General features: G+C 51.5%; 1 protein-coding gene across 1 annotated transcript in view; it reads right to left on the bottom strand.

The window, feature by feature from the left end:
* Positions 1–18,678, bottom strand: part of Vapb (VAMP associated protein B and C) — a 44,254-nt gene extending 25,576 nt beyond the window's left edge. Inside the window, exon 1 of the mRNA XM_052184451.1 lies at positions 18,498–18,678. Coding sequence (XP_052040411.1) covers positions 18,498–18,555 — 58 coding nt within the window. The 5' untranslated portion in view covers positions 18,556–18,678. The remainder of the gene's footprint in view (positions 1–18,497) is intronic.
* Between the last annotated feature and the right edge of the window lie 3,154 nt (positions 18,679–21,832).

Here is a 21,832-nt window from a genome sequence, read left to right as displayed (position 1 = left end):
ACCCCAAGGCTGGAAGGGGGGCCAGGCAGAGACCCCAAGGTTGGAAGAGGGGGCCAGGCAGAGACCCCAAAACTGGAAGAGAGGGGCCAGGCAGAGACCCCAAAACTGGAAGAGGGGGGCCAGGCAGAAACCCCAAAGCTGGAAGGGGGCCAGGCAGAAACCCCAAAACTGGAAGAGGGGGCCAGGCAGAGACCCCAAAACTGGAAGGGGGGCCAGGCAGAAACCCCAAAACTGGAAGAGGGGGGCCAGGGAGAGACCCCAAGGCTGGAAGGGGGGGCAGGCAGAGACCACAAGTTTGGAAGAGGGGGCCAGGCAGAGACCCCAAAACTGGAAGAGGGGGGCCAGGCAGAGACCCCAAAACTGAAAGAAGGGGGGCCAGGGAGAGACCCCAAGGCTGGAAGGGGGGGCCAGGCAGAGACCCCAAGGTTGGAAGAGGGGGCCAGGCAGAGACCCCAAAACTGGAAGAGGGGGGCCAGGCAGAGACCCCAAAACTGGAAGAGGGGGGCCAGGCAGAAACCCCAAAGCTGGAAGGGGGGCCAGGCAGAAACCCCAAAACTGGAAGAGGGGGCCAGGCAGAAACCCCAAAGCTGGAAGAGGGGGCCAGGCAGAGACCCCAAAACTGGAAGAGGGGGGCCAGGCAGAGACCCCAAAACTGGAAGAGGGGGGCCAGGCAGAAACCCCAAAGCTGGAAGGGGGGCCAGGCAGAAACCCCAAAACTGGAAGAGGGGGCCAGGCAGAAACCCCAAAGCTGGAAGAGGGGGGCCAGGGAGAGACCCCGAAGCTGGAAGGGGGGGCAGGGAGAGACCCCAAAGCTGGAAGGGGGCCAGGCAGAGACCCCAAAGCTGGAAGAGGGGGACCAGGGAGAAACACCAAGGCTGGAAAGGGGGCCAGGCAGAGACCCCAAAGCTGGAAGAGGGGGGCCAGGGAGAGACCCCAAAACTGGAAGAGGGGGGCCAGGCAGAGACCCCAAAACTGGAAGGGGGCCAGGCAGAGACCCCAAGGTTGGAAGAGGGGGCCAGGCAAAGACCCCAAAACTGGAAGAGGGGGGCCAGGCAGAAACCCCAAAACTGGAAGGGGGCCATGCAGAAACCCCAAAGCTGGAAGAGGGGGGCCAGGGAGAGACCCCAAAGCTGGAAGGGGGCCAGGCAGAGACCCCAAAACTGGAAGGGGGCCAGGCAGAAACCCCAAAGCTGGAAGAGGGGGGCCAGGGAGAGACCCCAAAGCTGGAAGAGGGGGGCCAGGCAGAAACCCCAAAGCTGTAGGAGGGGGGCCAGGCAGAGACCCCAAAGCTGGAAGAGGGGGACCAGGGAGAAACCCCAAGGCTGGAAGGGGGGCCAGGCAGAGACCCCAAAGCTGGAAGAGGGGGGCCAGGGAGAGACCCCAAAACTGGAAGAGGGGGGCAAGGCAGAAACCCCAAAACTGGAAGGGGGGCCAGGCAGAAACCCCAAAACTGGAAGAGGGGGGCCAGGCAGAAACCCCAAAACTGGAAGGGGGCCAGGCAGAAACCCCAAAACTGGAAGGGGGCCAGGCAGAAACCCCAAAACTGGAAGAGGGGGGCCAGGGAGAGACCCCAAGGCTGGAAGGGGGGCCCGGCAGAGACCCCAAGGTTGGAAGAGGGGGCCAGGCAGAGACCCCAAAACTGGAAGAGGGGGGCCAGGCAGAGACCCCAAAACTGGAAGAGGGAGGCCAGGCAGAAATCCCAAAACTGGAAGGGGGGCCAGGCAGAAACCCCAAAACTGGAAGAGGGGGGCCAGGCAGAGACCCCAAAACAGGAAGGGGGCCAGGCAGAAACCCCAAAACTGGAAGAGGGGGGCCAGGCAGAGACCCCAAAACTGGAGGAGGGGGGCCAGGCAGAGACCCTAAGGCTGAAGGAGGGGGGCCAGGCAGAGACCCCAAGGCTGGAGGAGGGGGGCCAGGCAGAGACCCCAAGGCTGGAGGAGGGGGATCAGGCAGAGACCCCCAAGGCTGGAAGAGGGGGCCAGGCAGAGACCCCAAAACTGGAAGAGGGGGGCCAGGCAGAGACCCCAAAACTGGAAGAGGGGGGCCAGGCAGAGACCCCAAAACTGGAAGAGGGAGGCCAGGCAGAAACCCCAAAACTGGAAGGGGGGCCAGGCAGAAACCCCAAAATTGGAAGAGGGGGTCAGGCAGAGACCCCAAGGCTGGAAGAGGGGGCCAGGCAGAGACCCTAAGGCTGGAGGAGGGGGGCCAGGCAGAGACCCCAAGGCTGGAGGAGGGGGGCCAGGCAGAGACCCCAAGGCTGGAGGAGGGAGGCCAGGCAGAGACCCCAAGGCTGGAAGAGGGGGCCAGGCAGAGACCCTAAGGCTGGAAGAGGGGGGCCAGGCAGAGACCCCAAGGCTGGAGGAGGGGGGCAGGCAGAGACCCCAAGGTTGGAAGAGGGGGGCCAGGCAGAGACCCGAAGGCTGGAAGAGGGGGCCAGGCAGAGACCCCAAGGTTGGAAGAGGGGGGCCAGGCAGAGACCCGAAGGCTGGAGGAGGGGGGCCAGGCAGAGACCCCAAGGTTGGAAGAGGGGGCCAGGCAGAGACCCCAAAACTGGAAGAGGGGGGCCAGACAGAGACCCCCAAGGCTGGAGGAGGGAGGCCAGGCAGAGACCCCAAGGTTGGAAGAGGGGGCCAGGCAGAGACCCCAAAACTGGAAGAGGGGGGCCAGGCAGAGACCCCAAAACTGGAAGAGGGGGGCCAGGCAGAAACCCCAAAACTGGAAGGCGGCCAGGCAGAGACCCCAAAACTGGAAGAGGGGGGCCAGGCAGAGACCCCCAAAACTGGAAAAGGGGGGCCAGGCAGAGACCCCAAGGCTGGAGGAGGGGGGCCAGGCACAGACCCCAAGGCTGGAGGAGGGGGGCCAGGCAGAGACCCCAAAACTGGAGGAGGGGGGCCAGGCAGAGACCCTAAGGCTGAAGGAGGGGGGCCAGGCAGAGACCCCAAGGTTGGAAGAGGGGGCCAGGCAGAGACCCCAAAACTGGAAGAGGGGGGCCAGGCAGAGACCCCAAAACTGGAGGAGGGGGGCCAGGCAGAGACCCTAAGGCTGAAGGAGGGGGGCCAGGCAGAGACCCCAAGGCTGGAAGAGGGGGGCCAGGCACAGACCCCAAGGCTGGAAGAGGGGGACCAGATAGAGACCCCAAAACTGGAAGTGGGGGGCCAGGCAGAGACCCCAAAACTGGAAGGGGGCCAGGCAGAGACCCCAAAACTGGAAGGGGGGGCCAGGTAGAGACCCCAAAACTGGAAAAGGGGGGCCAGGCAGAGACCCCAAAACTGGAAGAGGGGGGCCAGGCAGAGACCCCAAAACTGGAAGAGGGGGGCCAGACAGAGACCCCCAAGGCTGGAAGAGGGGGGCCAGGCAGACACCCGAAGGCTGGAAGAGGGGGGCCAGGCAGAGACCCCAAGGCTGGAGGAGGGGGGCAGGCAGAGACCCCAAGGTTGGAAGAGGGGGGCCAGGCAGAGACCCGAAGGCTGGAAGAGGGGTGCCAGGCAGAGACCCCAAGGTTGGAAGAGGGGGCCAGGCAGAGACCCCAAAACTGGAAGAGGGGGGCCAGACAGAGACCCCCAAGGCTGGAAGAGGGACGCCAGGCAGAGACCCCAAGGCTGGAGGAGGGAGGCCAGGCAGAGACCCCAAGGTTGGAAGAGGGGGGCCAGGCAGAGACCCAAAGGCTGGAAGAGGGGGGCCAGGCAGAGACCCCAAGGTTGGAAGAGGGGGCCAGGCAGAGACCCCAAAACTGAAAGAGGGGGGCCAGGCAGAGACCCCAAAACTGGAAGAGGGGGGCCAGGCAGAAACCCCAAAACTGGAAGGGGGCCAGGCAGAGACCCCAAAACTGGAAGAGGGGGGCCAGGCAGAGACCCCCAAAACTGGAAAAGGGGGGCCAGGCAGAGACCCCAAGGCTGTAGGAGGGGGGCCAGGCAGAGACCCCAAGGCTGGAGGAGGGGGGCCAGGCAGAGACCCCAAGGCTGGAAGAGGGGGGCCAGGCAGAGACCCCAAGGTTGGAAGAGGGGGCCAGGCAGAGACCCCAAAACTGGAAGAGGGGGGCCAGGCAGAAACCCCAAAACTGGAAGGGGGCCAGGCAGAGACCCCAAAACTGGAAGAGGGGGGCCAGGCAGAGTCCCCCAAAACTGGAAAAGGGGGGCCAGGCAGAGACCCCAAGGCTGGAGGAGGGGGGCCAGGCAGAGACCCCAAGGCTGGAGGACGGGGGCCAGGCAGAGACCCCAAGGCTGGAAGAGGGGGGCCAGATAGAGACCCTAATGCTGGAAGAAGAGGGGGGCCAGGCAGAGACCCCAAGGCTGGAGGAGGGGGCCAGGCAGAGACCCCAAGGCTGGAGGAGGGGGGCCAGGCAGAGACCCCAAGGCTGGAGGAGGGGGGCCAGGCAGAGACCCCAAGGCTGGAAGAGGGGGGCCAGGCAGAGACCCCAAGGCTGGAAGAGGGGGGCCAGATAGAGACCCTAAGGCTGGAAGAAGAGGGGGGCCAGGCAGAGACCCCAAGGCTGGAGGAGGGGGGCCAGGCAGAGACTCCAAGGCTGGAGGAGGGGGGCCAGGCAGAAACCCCAAGGCTGGAGGAGGGGGCCAGGCAGAGACCCCAAGGCTGGAAGAGGGGGGCCAGGCAGAGACCCCAAGGCTGGAAGAGGGGGGCCAGATAGAGACCCTAAGGCTGGAAGAAGAGGGGGGCCAGGCAGAGACCCCAAGGCTGGAGGAGGGGGGCCAGGCAGAGACTCCAAGGCTGGAGGAGGGGGGCCAGGCAGAAACCCCAAGGCTGGAGGAGGGAGGCCAGGCAGAGACCCTAAGGCTGGAGGAGGGGCGCCAGGCAGAGACCCTAAGGCTGGAGGAGGGGGCCAGGCAGAGACCCTAAGGCTGGAGGAGGGGGCCAGGCAGAGACCCCAAGGCTGGAGGAGGGGGCCAGGCAGAGACCCTAAGGCTGGAGGAGGGGGCCAGGCAGAGACCCTAAGGCTGGAGGAGGGGGGCCAGGCAGAGACCCTAAGGCTGGAGGAGGGGGCCAGGCAGAGACCCTAAGGCTGGAGGAGGGGGGCCAGGCAGAGACCCTAAGGCTGGAGGAGGGGGCCAGGCAGAGACCCTAAGGCTGGAGGAGGGGGGCCAGGCAGAGACCCTAAGGCTGGAGGAGGGGCCAGGCAGAGACCCTAAGGCTGGAGGAGGGGGGCCAGGCAGAGACCCTAAGGCTGGAGGAGGGGGGCAGGCAGAGACCCTAAGGCTGGGCTCTTTCCCACATATCCCCTGCAGTGTGGCTCACCCTTTAAACTCACTATCTCCCTTCCCTACAGGACCAATTCTGCATGTTTGCCTCTGTTTCCATGAACTGGACCATCCATCATCACATCTAGGCCTTGAACAAGGTATCACCAACAGTCAGAGGGGCTGATGTCTGACAGGCCTGTGTGAGGTTTTCTGTGGTACAGGGTATGCTACTAACAGGAGCACATATGAAGTCCTTTCAGGTATGTGTTGTTCTCATGAAAGGGTCTGGATCCAAAATGTTATTGTAGGAGCTCTTCAGTTTTTAAAGTTTCCTTCTTTCTAAAAACAAAGAAAGAACAGGTTTAGTGCACTTGCCTGTTATCCAAGGAGGCTATGGGAGAAGGATGGAGAGTCTGAGGTCAGCCTGGGCTCTAAGAATGAGTGCACACTCAGAGAGATACCAGGAGGTCACACAGCACGTTCACAGAGGGTCAGCTCTTCAACAACCATGAACTCTCCAGTTGGTTTTCATAAAGCTACATCTTGTATTAGTTCACATATTAACTCAATGCTGCATCCGGGCAACAGTGGCACACATCTTTAATAGCAGCAGAGACAGAGGCAGGCAGATTTCTGAGTTCCTGGCCAGCATGGTCTTACAGAATGAGTTCCAGGACAACCAGGGCTACACAAAAATCAGTCTCAAGCAATGGCAATGAAAAGGAAGAAACAAAGGAAAAAAGAGAAATGAGGAGCACAGGCCTCCCGTGGACCCACATGGTCACAGAGGCCCAGGTCCTCATCCAGAGTCCCAAACACCACCCAGCTGCCTTTGTTTCCACCAAGCTTCAGTAGTAAGAGCTTCTGCCCACATCCCAACTCCACCTCTGTTCATTATATTAAGTCCATAATGTGTGTGGAGTTTGGTGCAACCGCCTATAACATCAGCACATGTGCACACACACATCAGGGGTTTGTCCCTGGTCACCCTGGGTCCTGATAGATGTCACTAAGTACCACAGCCCCAGCAGTGTTCCCAATGCACGTGCCAATGCTATGCTGTCTTTATCCAGATGTCAGGCTCCACACTGGGTGGTGCCACAGAACTCCCCTGAGGAAGTGCTTGGTGCCCGTGAGGAGGTGACAGGCAGGGTATGCTGGGTGTTAGGAGATGTGCAGAGTGGGAAATAGAGAGACCAGGTAAACAGGCCCAAACAGGAAGAAACCTGCCTGAGCCGTTGTGCCCTGCGGGGATGGGCATGGGGTCCTGCAAGAATCATGAAGACCAAACCCAGGAGATGCATGCCGAGAATGACTAGGGCAGGGAGGGTGAACTGTTATTCTCCACAAAATACATCTAGCCTTGCAGATGACACCAGAAGGCCCAAGCAGAGGTACAGAATGTGCAAATGACCTGGGGTTAGCTGGCCAAAGCTGAGGGCAGAGTGAAGAGTAGGGCAGACTCTTAGCAGGACCAGACTGTAGGACCTGCTGGGCTGGCACCCACAGGGCTCCATACTCACCAGAACACTTTGCAGGGGGCACTGGTAGCCAGTGGGATGGTAGTGCTGCCTCTCTGCCCAGTCTGTGTGGACATTCCCCAAGGAACAACTCCTTGACTAGATGGGGCGCCACCCCAGGCTGCTGTTGCACGTGCTTTTGCAGGCGCAGCAGACTGAGTTCGTGCATGTTGAAGCCCAGTGCCACCACGCAGTCACCAGAGACCCAGGAGCTCAGCAACTCATATGGAGTCCCTGGCAGCCAGGCCTGGCCTGGGGGCAGCCATCCTGTGCATTCCTGACCAACTGTTGAGGTGCCTGTCAAGGAGGGTGTGGTGGCTGTGGAAGACCACACCCACCTTGTGCAGATGGCAGTTAGATGTTTGAAACAGCCCAGGCTGAAGCCCAATCCTATAGCTCTTATTTTGAAATAGTCATATAAAGAACCCTACATACAAATAAAATTGTTTCAAAGAAATTTTAAGCCCAAAGTCTTCTAAACCAATAAAGTACCCTCCCCAACATCCTCAGGAGATAGGAGGCTGCCAAGCCATGTCACACCCATTATTACAGTGGAGGAATCAACACCCAGAGCTGTCACTGACAGGACCATCAAAGGAACCTAGGGCCAACTTGGCAGAAGTAGATGACAACCCCTACAGGAGGGTCACCTGACTCTTGGCTTCCTACCTAGCTCCTTAAACCCCCTGCCCTGACGTCTTCCACAGGCGGAAAACTGGAGTGCAATCAGCACTCTCTCAGCTTGAAAGGCCTGAAACCAGACTCGCAGCTACCTAGAAAACACAGCAAGTCAGACAGGAGGGCCCAGGAAGCAAGGTGCTGAGACTTTAGGCTATAGAGAATTTTCACGTGCAACACATGTACTACGTCTGTCTGAAGGAAGATGACAGCCATTTGAAAGAATGACCTGTATCTGTGTCTCAACTGTGTCTTAAAAGCATGTTGAGGGACACATAGATCACAGCTAGCTAATACAGAAAACACAGAAAGAAACTACACTAAACTCCTCTGGCGCATAAGAGAAAGCAGGAAGTGAGGGCCGGCAACCGAGGAGTAAAGACTCCCAGACTCCTCAATTTCACTTACCTCACTACAGAAAGGTTTAAATCAGAGTTAGTGCCCACTAACGTGTCTACGCTATGTCTGCAACGTACTCAATTATCTGGCTAGTTCTATGTTTTCTACATAAAGAAAACTCCTGTGTCCAGACATGATGGCACACACCTTTAATCTCAACACTGGGGAGGCAGAGGCATGTGGATTTCTGTAAGTCTGAAGCTAGCCTGGGATACACAGTGAAACCCAGTCTCAAGAGTTCAAAACATCCTGTGGGTACAAAAATATCATCCTAATCCACTGGCCAAAACCAATAGACTTCTGGCAATAGTCATTGGAATATAACTTATAAAAATCCAAGTTCCTGCTTAGAACATGTTCAGCACAGCAGTAGTCTCAATAATTCTAGGAGAACCTAACTTCCAACTTTGGCAGAAGTTGTTATCAGCATAAGAGATACCCTCACTTACCTAATAGACATTGCTCAGATCAGTGCGGTGGGTCACTCCTAAAATTACAGCACTTGAGAGGTAGAGGAATTGCTGCTATGAGTTCTAAGCCAGCCTTACAAATCACACCCACACCACAGAGAGAGAGAGAGAGAGAGAGAGAGAGAGAGAGAGACAGACAGACAGACAGACAGACAGACAGACAGACAGACTTGCTGTGATATTCTAGGTTTTTCTAATAGAAAACTGGCTGCCTAGATATAGCGCAGCCCTTTACAGTTCCTTAGGACATCCAGCAGGATAGACCCAATGCAAGCTGAATTTTATATACCCATTCCCCCAAAATCTTCAAAAGACAAATTTCCCTGTGCATAATATTTACCCCATCAACTAACAAACACCTAGTAACTTTTACAGAACAAGCCATTTCCCATAAACACAGCCTGAGTGCACAGAGGGGCCGGCTGAGAGACACCCATCTTAGGGGTTGGAATGATCCTAAAGCAAGGCCCTAAGTTCTCTGGGCTGCAGCCTCTGCAATACAAATAATGGCTCATGATCGTTTCAATCTCTCAGGCTATAGGATTCCCCCAAGCTGCCCCTCTTCCCTACAAACAACACAGACCATGGAGGACATGGCTAGTCTTCTGAGTCTCTCCTCACCAATGGGAGAAAGGGCAGCATGTAGCTGGTTGGTAGGATGGATTCTGGCCTGGTTTACTTGTTACTGAAGACCCTAAGTAGCCATTCCAGGACCCTCCTCTGTTTTAGGAGTATGCTCATTCTTCAAAGCTCTGCTCAAACATCTTTTTTAGAAAGGGTTAAGGACTCCCTCCACCAGGAGAGACTACTACATTCTATTGTGCTTTAACAAGCTGCTGACTTGCAGATGTGTATGCAGCCTGTCCCTGGCTTCTAGGCTTCCCAGCCCACTAGCCATTTTCCATCTCTCTGGGCATATTCCTTTACATGTGTACTTGCCACACCTACCCAACCGGCCTGGGACTCACTTTCCCCATTCTGCCTCTCCTTGAGTCAGTTACCTTAGCTTCTATTGCCTGGTCGCCAGCAGATTCTGAGGGTTCCACCCTCGAGACAGTCAGAACCAGAGTGCCTCTCCCCTTTCATTGCTGCTACTCTGGTCCATTGCACCTGTCTCTCTGGTCCTGATCATCACAGTGCTCCCACACCTAGTCAAAATCACCAGATTTTAACAGCCGGCCAATTTAAAAATAAATCTTTCCAAATCTTCCTGTACCCATCACAGCCCAATCTCATCTCTCCAGCAGTCCTTGACTGTGCCCTTAAAAGCTCATCTTACCCCTCTATCTTTCAAAGTACAAGGCTGCTGCTATTCCTTGACTTCAGGTGCTCACAGCTACCTGCTCTGCATTTGCCATTCCCAATGTCTAAAATATCTTTCACCAAACATCTCAGGTTTACACAAGTTGTATATAGGTCAACCTTTCAGCTCAAATATCACCAACCTCAGTAAAGTGGCTTCCCCAATGCCCTATTTAAAATGGAGCCCAGGGGTCAGGATATAACTCAGTAAAGTACATTTGCCAAGCATGGACAAGACCCCAAGTTCCATCCCCAGAACCACAAAATCTTTTAAATATTTTAAAATACAAAAATAAAACAAAAATCTTTTTTAAATTTTAAAACAAAACACACAAATAAAAGTAAGTAAAACACATAAAAAGATAAAAACAAAGTTGTTCCCAAATCCTTTAACTTCATGCCCGTCTTTACTCAGCATTCATCTCCTGCTGACACCAGAGTCCAATTTTCCTCTCTGGAAGATGAGCTCCATAAACAAGGAGATAGAGCAACTAGTCTGCTGGAATGGAGGATCCCATCCGTAACTAGGACTGTGACTGAGCACAAGACTGAGACCAATATGGCCTATCTCTAAAATTCAAGTGTGACATGAGCCTGAGTCCCGAGGTCTATCATAAGCTCTTCAAACTAACTTACATTATTCTTCCTACACAGCTGAGGTGTGGTGCAAGCTTGAAGGAGCCAACGATAGTTCTTAAATAGTGAATTCTCAAGGTAACGTTTCAATTATGAAGGATTTTCTGAGTCAGGCTTGGTGGCACAGGCCTGTAATACCAGCCAACCTAGGAGGCTGAGGTAGGAGCAGAAAAAGCTTAAGGCCTGCCTAGACAGCTTAGAGACACCTGCCTCAAAATAAAAAGTTCCCTTCCCTCACAAAGGAAGGCTGGGGATGGAGCTCCACAGTAGGGCCGTGCCTATCATTTATGGGATCCTGTCAGTCCCCAGTGCTAAAGAAATGAGAGTCTGTCAACTGTATGCACAATAGTTCAAAGTATGACAGAAGCAGGAAGACTGAGAACACAGTACTACCTGCTGAAGGGTGTGTGCAGCGAACAGGCTGGTACTTTAATGATATAAGTGGTCTCACTCACTCACGGGTGTGAGAATGAGGGAAAAGGGGATCAAGGATGTTTGCCTAACTGGATGTAAAAACATTCTGAAGACACAGGATCACATTCAGGGGTAAGAATCACCAAGGAAGGCAGGGTGGGCTGAGACTATGGTTTCCATGGCAACCAGGCTGACAGGCGCTCAAGCCAGCCAAAAGACCCAAAGAACCCCCTGGAGCCACAGAGTAGTCAAGGCACTGTGTGGAAACACAGTTGAAAGGGCAGGATAAGAGAAGCCTAAGGCCAGAATCCTGAGAGATGGAAACAGAGACAAGAAGAGGCCAGCAAGTCTCCAGGAGCTCCAACAGCAAGTCAGGCAGGAAAAAACCGGGAATGGACAGGGTCCAGGGAGGGGTAAAGAGAGGGATGCAAAGGCAAAGAGAAGACATGTCAAACTCACTGTATCCTCAGCCAAGTGAGGATGGAGGAGACAGGAGACAGGTGAGGAGAGGCCTGGGGAAGAATCAGGGAGCAAGGAACCCTGGGCTGAATAATCTGTGCCCAGTCATTTGGCTACACAAGGCTTGGGGAGGAAGGCCCCAACTAACACAGGACACCAAGGAAAACACACAGGGTCAAGTGTGAAGCCTCGTACTGGAGCAATGAATGAGAGAGAGAGGGAGGGAGAGGGAGAGGGAGAGAGAGACTGACTCAGAACTAAACAGGAGAGTAGGAAAGACAAGACGGTCTGTGTGAAAGTCCTATGGCCAAGGCAAGCACGGGCTGGAGGGGAGATGACACTAACCAGATAGAAGTGACAGCCACACTTAATCTGTTAAAGGATATGATCTTGACTCTGCTGGCCACGGGGCAACATTAACAAACTTAAGCAAAATATGGTCATATTTGCATCTCTGAAAGTTGTACCAATGTGGAGAAAGACAGGTCTCAGAGTGGAAGATCTGTTAAGAGGCTATTAGTCAGACAGAGTGAAACAAGCCAACCACAGAGGGGACAGGGTAGAGGTGGCCACAATAGTCACGGCCTGTCTAGGCTGCTCAGCACAGATGTGAGTGCCACTCAATGAGCTAGCAGGAAGAGAGGAGGGCAAGGAGAATGTGGTACCAAGGGCATGAATGCTGCAAACGGAAGACCATCCAAGTACCACAACTGTGGATAAACACCACCACACATGTAACATGACAGGGTGTACCTCAAGCTGCCCTCAACTCACCACCAGCTTCACGCTGTCATTCTGGGCACACCGAGTACAGAACCACATAACTCACCCTGCCCTGCCTCTCTGCCAAGGCTACCGCAGGAAGGCTCAGGGATCAGCTGGGAGAGGCTTTGCTGCACCTGGAAAGGCCGTTTACCTCAGGTGGTGCCTTCTGGGTGCACGCTCACCTCTCCTGATTGACACTTTGTCAGTCTCTGCAAGGTGAGGAAACCTCTATCATTTGTGAGCTCTGCTGACACCCAAGAGGTGGTTGGGACCACAGCCTGTTCTTGCCTAGGGTTTATGGGGAGGCAATTATAAATGCCACAGACCCTGACAGGACGAATTGGTCTTCACAAGAAGGCCCGGTGAACATGCTGCAGTCACCAGCCTCTACAGGGTCAAAAGATGAACTAACATTAGGAAATTACACCTGAAGGAGTGACAGGTCCCTAGTCTGTCACTGTGCTGGAGTCACATCAAAAATCTGAAAGGGGTCCTTGCTCTTAGTGAAAACGCAGGCAGGACGGATTTGTGCCTGCCACGCTCCCAGAAGTACTCAAAGGACACAGGCTTCATTAAGTTGAACCAAGCGACCTTTCTTGAATAGATTATTCAAGGCTACCCAGTGAAGGAGAGCATGCAAGTCTTGTACATAAATTTTTTTACAATATCAGGGCTGGAGAGGTGGCTCAGCGGTTGAGAGCACTGCCTATTTTATTCCTCCAGAGGGTCTCAGTTTGATTCCCAGCACTCACACGGCAGCTCACAACTGTTCTGAAACTCCAGTTGCAAAGGATCTGACACTCTCCCACAGACATACATGCAGGCAAACATCATATAAAAATAAATAAATCTTTTTAAAAATTAAACATGGTAAGACCCTCAAAATAAAAGAAATTATCCTGATGGCCATTCCTTCATAGGTGCAAAACTTCCACTTTACAGAGAATGAAACTGTGTGAACCAGCACTAAGGAGCTATCAGGAGAGGGGGTAGGAGAGACATGTACTAAATATCCTTCTAGACAACCAATTTTAAACAGCGAATATGTATTTTTAATATTATATATAAATAATAAAAAAATTTCTTATGAGACTATAAATTTTAACAGCAGTGACTCCAGACACCCCACGCATGGGAGGAACCCCAAGGTACCCATGAGGTCCTGTTTCCAGTCAACAACAGCTTCTGTTTAAAGGATGCATTTAGCATTTTGAAATATGGAGATTCTAGGAGGTATTTTATTACCACACCATTACTTTTTAAGATAATCTTGAAATGACCATCAAGTTCAGTGAGCAAGACTCTTTAATGCTACTTTTGTTTCTGAGGCAGAGGGGCCCAGGTACCCAGGCAAAGGCTTCAAAGAACCAGTGAACAAGGCCAAAGCTCTCTGGGTGTGATGTGCTGACCGTGCGTGGGTCTAGAAGGCCCTGAAATGACAGAAAACGAGCCACACCGGCACCATAATGCACCCTTGTTTTAGTACAATTCAAGGCTCTTACTTTATGAAAGAGTCCACGGCGAGCTCACCCTGGCTAATGGAAGGCTCATCTGTGTTCATCTTCTGTCATCTGGCAGACAGCAGTGCTCCTTCAAGGCCAGGTCAGCCTTCAGATGGCAGAGTTTTTACCAAATGAAAAGACAGATGGAGCAGTCTGGGAGAAAGTTCTTCATCTTAAAACTCAAGTTTCTAGTTCTAATGTCCTCTGGAACGTATTCCCTTGTCCCAACCCTCAGTTCCAACTACTCAGCCTAAGACTGCAGGCGCAAAATACTGCTCTGTGGCGGAAAGTGTAAAGATAAAAGATGGCGTTAATGCTACGTTAGAGCCGGGCTCTTTAAGAGGCATCAGTTCAGTCTAATTACTTCAGTAAGTCAGCACGGGAGAAAAGTTACTGGGGAACTACCAGGATGCCCAACACGAGCCCTCACGGAGAACCAGCCTGCCTTCCAAGTACAAGGCCAAGGCTGTGCAAACGTTTCTAAGAAGAAGATAAGAGAAAGTTACCTTTTAGTTCATTTCTCTCCCAGGGATAAGGTTTCAGAAGTAAATAGTACTGTCAATGAAGATTTAAGTTTGACTCAGTAAACTTAATGCCACTTGCTTTTCTGATGAGCAAGCTGGTTAATAATTAAATACGTGAAGATGATCTATTCAGGATGGATTTAAAGCACAGCAATAAAGAACCTTAAGCACGCTGCTGACATTTTGTTGTGCTGTAAAGCAGTCTGCCAACAGGATCCTGAAATGTTAAGGAAACCAGAGCTCTGACCCACTGAGCAAGCAGTGGGAAGGTAATTACTGCCAACAAGGACTCTAGCTTCTGCTTGGGAGACTGCTTCTGGTGTCTTCCCACCAAGTTTGTATTATACCAACTCAATGACCTGAACCAACAATACCAAGCCTCTTCTCTCCATACAAAAGACAGTATCTACCCACAAGCTTGGAGTGCTCAAGTGATTACTCCTACCTAGGTACTTAAGCTGCTTCTGACTTCCCAAATGTCACTGGCTGTGAACCAGCTTTTGCCAGAACAAAGCCAGGAGGCCTCGAACCCACAACAGATTGGTGCCTCTACCCAGTGAGGTGCTTAGCTATCATTCCCGGCTATGACTTCAATAGAAAGTGGTGTGGGGGTGTTGACTCCTAGACAATGACCTAAAATATACAAGACACCACACACCACAGAAGAGATCTGACTGAAGAGAAAGGAAAAACAAACCTTTGAGAGGTAGTGGGTAGACACAAGTCCCAGCTCCCGGGAGGATGGAAGAAGCAGTCAGACCCTACAAAGCCTGGAGGAGAAAAGAGAAGGGAACAGTCCTTCCACAAGCTTCTGAAGTCTTTCACTCTCTCAGAAAGTGCCCTCGTCTGAAGGGACTTCTATTCTGACTCCATAAAGATAGCTCATAAAGATCAGGAGTCCAAGAACCCCCCACACACACACGCACTGTGTCTTCCCATGAGCCTTTCTCCTCTGGGTGTTTACTACAGTGCAGTGTAGCATGGTCCACAGAACTAAACAAAGCATAGGAACTTGTAGGCTGTTTTCTTCTGTAATTGTGTGTGCATGCATGTACATATGTGTATGTGTATTGCATGTGTGTACTTGTGTGTGCATATGCAGCTGTGTGTATATACAAGTGTGCGTACATGTGTGTGCACATGCACAGTGTGTGTGTGTGTGTGTGTGTGTGTGTGTGTGTTGCTAGGGATCAAACAAAGAGTCCACTACCACTGACCTATATCGTTTTTTTTGGTTTGGTTTTATTTTATTTTTATGTTATCTTGAGAAGTAGTCCAATCTGATCTGGAAATCAATCTTTCTGCCTTAGTTTCCAAAGTACTTAGTTTACAGGCATATGTCACTACCATGTCCAGATTATAATGCGTTTAAATTTAACACATCACACAAAATTCCCAAGATTACAACCAATACTAAATCCCATAGCACATCTTCAACTGCAATAAAAGACCCATGATTCCCTGGATGACAAGTACTTTGATTAGCTCATAAGTGTAATTCATTTAGATGAACCTCAGAAATTAGAGTCATTATTCCGGATAACAGGAGGGAGACCGGTTAAATCCGAAGGTTCTCACCCTAAAATGAATTCCCTTAACACAATGAGCCAATTTACTGGGCCTCTCATTTTACTGTCTCAGCACTCAGCTTAAAGCAAACAAACCAAGAAACTGAACACCCCAGCTGGGCTCGTGGTGCCACGTACAATCCCAGCACCAGGAAGATATGGCAGGAAAATCACTCGCTCCATACCAGCCTGGAAGGCTTAGTGAGACTTCATTTGCAAGGCAAGGGCTCCCCGCTTATGCATGGCTGGCACTCATGAGACACCCCCCCCACATCAAGTCTCCACACATCCCTGGATGACTCTTACAGAGTGAGGACATTTGGACACCAAACCTCTGGGCTACCTTCCTGGCAACCAATGATGTTGGCTGGAGAAGTGTCACCTTCTTAACACTGCCACCAACCCAGGGTAAGAAAGCAAAAGGCGGCCAGGGAAGGTCACACGCGCTGAACCCAAAGAGCTGGGACACTGGGGTCTCCTCTGTCAGAGACGACAGTGTGTGGGGGCTTCAGGGCATCAACCGGAGGAAGGTCAGTCAAATCACACCCTAGTGGGTGTACAGACCTGACTCTCAGTTACCAGCCAGTCTGTTCCTCTATGCTGCCCCGCCCCTCCTACCCACAGCATCTCCAAGAAGCAAGCACTCCAGCTTTGGGACCTCTATGCACACTACTGTCCATGCCTGGTCACGCCCACCCACGTCCCCCTTGCTGTCATTGGACCTTTGTAACCAGAATCGGTGATTCTCTGTCATGATCTGACCTCCCACGCCCTGGGAAGCTGTTTCCCACACTCTCTAGTCTAGGTCACCTCATCTGCCCTCTCTTTCCCTGGATGCAAAGGACAGGTGGGTGTTGGAGAACAGCAGGCGACAGCAACCAACTGGATTTGAATGCTCCTGGGTTCTGACACGTGGAGGCAGACCAACGGGATAAGTGTGCCACATCACCGGCACGGGGAAAAGCTTCAGGCAACCCCAGTAAAGTCACTTCGGCTGTGGTCTTCCTTTCCCAGTCTCCCCCTCCAGAGAAACCACTGAGACATCACAGAAAGTCAAAGAAGTCCCTTGATAAACTTAGATCCTGACAACCCCTTCCTACATTGAAAGTACGTTTACGTAAAAGTGCATTCAACCTATTTGACCTTTCAAACATCACAGCTGACCCCAATCCAGGCTCACACCACCCTTCAGCTGCACAGAACCCTACTTCACAAAGCCCGTTTGGTAACATGCTATTCCTGGAGAAGCAAAGACAAGAGGATCATCTCAAGACTGAGGTCTTGGGAGGCAGAGGCAGGCGGATTTCAAGGCTAGCCCAGTCTACAAAGTGAGTTCCAGGACAGCCAGGGCTACACAGAGAAACCCTGCCTTGAAAAACAAACAAACATCAAAAAACAAAACAAAGACTGAGGTCTGCCTGAACTGACCTCAGAACGTGAGAACTACATATCTCTAAAGGAGAACACGAGCGTGTGACGACAGCTCAGGAAGCAGAAGCACTGCTGTGCAAGACCGGAGACCTAAGTTCAGTCCCTGGCACCCCGGTGAAGGAAGGACAGAAATGAATCCTACACAGTGTCTTCTGAGCGCCACACGCTCCCTGTGGCGCACATGCCCCCAGTCGCAATATATAAATGCAAAATAAATAAAAACACACGCGGAAGAGTTTACGCACATATGCTGAAGAACTTACACACATGTGCACCCCCACCACAGAGATGGATACTTGGTACACACGACAGGGTGCAAACACACGAAATATGCAGAGCTACAGTTATAACTGGATGGCGGTGCACTGCTGTGCAGTCCTGCGCGGGATCATGCAACACCATAACCTGGAAAAGGATCAGAATTTGAAATTCCAACTAGTCGCTACCAAACGCGCACCTAACAAGTGGGGTCCCCATAAGTGGGGGAACCTCTGGTGCTGAGGAGCCACATTTTAGTGGATGCTCCTACTTAAAAACTGTTGTGTATATGTCCGTGTGTTTGTTCACGCGTGTGACCTGTTGGGGTCAGAGGGCGTCTCGCAGAAGTCGGTGGTCTCCTCTGACTGTGTGGTCCCAGGGATGGAACTAGAGACCTCAGCCTTGACAGCAAGCTCCTTTATCTGGTGAGCCACCTCTACAGCTGCCTGGGTGAGGCTGCCTAAGGATTTTTGGTTTTCAGGGTAACGGGACGGCCTCTGCTTCCTCGTAAGAGTCCTTGCACACTGGAACCTGGAAGGCAACGTGCGCAGCCTCCGCTCTGAAGCATCTTCTGAGAGTCCGTGGGTACAGTGGCCAAGGAGCTGAACGTCTGAAACCAGAACTCAAATGCGACAACTTCCCGGTGGCAGAGAAACGATGACTCCCAAGCACCCCAAATCGCGAGCCCCCAGCTGTGGGCTACATGTGGGCTATGCACTGAGGGCCACACCGGCCCTGCTAAAGTGCACCTCCATTGAGCAGTTTCATCTTCTTCTTCCTAATCCCCACCGCTGTCTGCTGCTGTCTTGCTTACTGGTTGTTGAGCTTTATAGGCCTCCAATGCCCAATCTCATGATTCAAACATGCAACGAAGCAAGGCACAGGCTGGGCATGGACCCTGTTGCCTCGTGGCCCTTAAAATTAGTGAATGGAAACATACATACATACACGCACACACATACACATGTGTATGTATACCTATATATATGTACGCACATGTATGTATGTATGTATGTATACACACTATCTATAACATGGTCATATATAGTTGTATAAGTGCACCTTTTTAATCACCTGTGCATGCTTGCATGTATGAAGTGCACCTTTACACATAAATGTATACAGAAAGTGTACTATACAGAAAGTTTACTACACAGAAAGTGTGCACAGACTTCGTGGGCTGTCGCCCTGGCAGCTCGCTGCCTGGGTGGGGGGAGCTGACGGAAGGGTACCCAGGCCAACTCCATGCACTGACTCCACATGCATGCATTAGGCGCCGGGTGCATGCGGGCCTCAGCCGGACAGTGTCCTGCCCTCAGGGCGCGTCCCTTCCGGCGCCGGCTGCTGAGTGACAGCTCCCGTACCGGCCGGCCGCTTACCTCGGAACTTGAGCTCGTGCTGTGGCTCGAGGCTCAGGACCTGCTCCACCTTCGCCATGGTCCTCCCCGTCGGGGGCGGCGGCGCGGGCGGGGGGCGGCGGCCTGGGTGGCGGGGCTCAGGGGCGGAGGGCGAGGCCGCGGTGCCGGGCAAGCTCACTGCACGCACGACGTACGCACGCACGCCCCGACGCACGCACGTACGCACGCACGTAGCAGCTGCCGGGCTCCGGCAGTGGCCAGAGGCTCCAGCGGCAAACGGGAGACTACGCATGCGCACGGTTTGCTGGGCCACTGCGCAGGCACAGTCCGGGCGGCAGAGGGCGGAGCTTCCGCGGCAGAGGGCGTGGTCTCTCGAGGCTTGGGAGGAGGGGCGGTCTGTAGTGAGACTGTTCAGTAAGCCCCTGCAGGGAAAACTGTTGTTAAGTGCTTTACTTAATAATAATAATTAACAAGAATAAACTTCCACTTTCTTCCCGCACGTGTGGCGCCAGGCTCTACTGAGCCTGAATATAATAAAGTACTTATTATTCTCACAAACTCAATGTTTACGGGTTAGTGATATGTGCCAGGCCTTGTGACAGTTCATAAATAACAATTATAAATATAATAAACTGGCAATTATTGTTTGCTTATTTCGTGCCACTCTGCTGAATGCTTTCAGTAACTGTCATAAATAAAAGCTATTCTCCATTCAGTGTTTACCAAACCGCAAAGCGCTTCACTGAACCATTTGCTGATAGCATTATTTGTTTATGCAAGAAATACTTAGAAATACAATAACCAGAAAACGACCCCCTTCGCACCTTGCTAGGACCCTACTGAGAGAATAAATTAGTTTCACATATAAATCACATGATTAAAAGTGACTGGGAGCCTAGTTCTGTCTAATGCCCAAAATAAGCCCTGTATGCTCTTATTAGCAGTAGTTCATTGTGTAACATATACTATGTAAAATAGACGTTAATAGCCTCCTCCTCAAACATTCATATATGGAGTAAACATGACTCTGTATGGTAGGAATATCTATGTTGTTCTTGCATTTCCCGTGTTCTATAAACCTGAACTTATTTTCATAATAAAAGTTTTCAAGAGGTAGTCTCTGTCTTTTAGTTTGTGTATCTAGTCCATTTATACTTATTATATTTGCTGGCATTCCTAGATTTATTTCTGCTACCTTACATTGTTTTTCCCGTTGGGTGTACTGTTCCTTTTTGCCTCTCATTTCTAACTCGTCAGGATTATTGTTTTCCTCTCAATCTGTTCTTTCCTTGTGTGTTCTGCTACTGCTTCTTCAGTGCTTATTTTAATTTTTTTAACATGTGTGCTGGTTTTCTGAAAGTCTAGCTTTTATGACATTTTTGTTCTGCTCTCTTGAAGTTTAAGGACTTCAGTTCATTATAGTGGCCCACTGCTCAATTATATGCCTTGCTGTGCTTTTAAAGGAAACCGTGTTTCCTTCAGTCTCCGTCCTGTTTTGTCACACTGTCTCTGTGTTTGGCTGTGTTTGCCATACTTTGAACTCTTTGGGCCTTCTAAATTTGTTGATTGAGTATCTTTCATCAAGCTCAAAGCTTTTCAGTCAATATTTTTACTTTTATTCCTTTTGTTATTGTTTGCTTGTTTGCTTTGTTTTTGAGACAGGATCTCTTATATTCCAGTCTGACCTTGAAGTCCCAATGTAGCTGAGGATAACCTTCATTCTCCTGCTTCCACCTCCCAAGTGAGGAATTTCAGGTGTTAGCTTTCATACCCAGTGCATGCAGGGCTGAAGCTGGCCCAAGGCTGCACAATAGCCAAGCACTATCAGCTGAGCTGTCAGCTCTAATTCTCAGCCTCTAATTCTCTTTTATCTTTGAAGTAGGGGCACTGCATAGCACTGGCTAGCTGGAGCTCACTGTATAGAGACCAGGGTGGCTTCAAGTCACTTTGTTGCTGTTGTTGTTGTTGTTGTTGTTGTAAATTACAGCTAACACAGCACTTCCCATGTTCTATTTTCAAGAGTGTGGCCCAGTAATACTGACCCCTTTCCTGTTGCCTGCAACCAGCTGGTTCACCCATCCCAAACATTCATCCTTCAAAGCCAAAACTCCACAACTCCACACTCTTAAACGATAATCTACATTTCCTTCTGCAACCCCAGCCCTTGGCCGTCATCATTCTGTTTTATGTCTCTGAATTTGAGTGCTCTAGGCACCTGACAGAAACACAGTTATATCAGGCTCCTGTCAGCAAGCATTTGTTGGCATCCATAATAGTGTCTGGGTTTAGCAACTGTATATGGGATGGATCCCCAGGTGGGGCAGTCTCTGGATGGTCTTTCCTTAGGTCTCTGTTCCACACTTTGTCCCTGTATTTTTTCCCATGGGTATTTTGTACCCTATCTAAGAGGGACCAAAGTAGTCACACTTCGGGCTTCCTTCTTAAGCTTCATGTGGTCTGAGTATCTTGGGTATTCCAAGCTTCTGGGCTAATATTCACTTATCAGGGAGTAAATACAATGTGTGTTCTTTTGTGATTGAGTTACCCCACTCAGGATGGTATTTTCTAGTTCCATCCATTTGCCTGAGAATTTCATGAATCCATTGTTTTTAATAGCTGAGTAGTGCTCCATTGTGTAAATGTACCACACTTTCTGTATCCATTCCTCTGTTGAGGGACATCTGGGTTCTTTCCAGCTTCTGGCTATTATAAATAAGGCTGCTATGAACATAGTGGAGCATGTGTTCTTATTACATGTTGGAGCATCTTCTGGGTATATGCTCAGGAGTGGGTATAGCTGGGTCCTCCATTAATACTATGTCCAATTTTCTGATGTACTGCTAAACTGCTTTCCTGAGTGGTTTTACCAGCTTGCAATCCCACCAGCAATGGAGGAGTGTTCCTCTTTCTCCACATCCTCTCCAGCATCTGCTGTCACCTGAGGTTTTGATCTTAGCCATTTTGACTGGTGTGAGGTAGAATCTCACAGTTAGCATTGAGAGCAGAAGGCGGTGGGGGTGGGAGTGCAGCTAAGGGGATGTGTGAAGGGAAGGACCCTTCCCCACCCTCCCTGGGACATAATTTGCTGACTAAAAGTCAGAGTACCTTCACATGACCACCTCTTGTCGGCGAAGGCAACCACCCCTTCACAGAGGACTGAAGGAGATGATTATTCTGAACCAAACAAAAGTGACCATGGTGGGGGAATGCAGATGTAAACTCTCCCCAAGTTCCATATTCCAGTGAAGCAGTAACCCTATGGATTTTTATTTCAAATGCATATGTGAGGATATCAGGTGGACGGGTTGCAGCAAAGTGGGGAAATCCTACTATAGGCCATAGATACTATCTGTCTG

The sequence above is a fragment of the Apodemus sylvaticus genome, chromosome 5, assembly GCF_947179515.1.
Source record: "Apodemus sylvaticus chromosome 5, mApoSyl1.1, whole genome shotgun sequence".
NCBI classification, from domain to species: domain Eukaryota; kingdom Metazoa; phylum Chordata; class Mammalia; order Rodentia; family Muridae; genus Apodemus; species Apodemus sylvaticus.
Note: the sequence above shows the minus strand (reverse complement) of the source record. Positions and strands in the feature narration are given on the sequence as shown.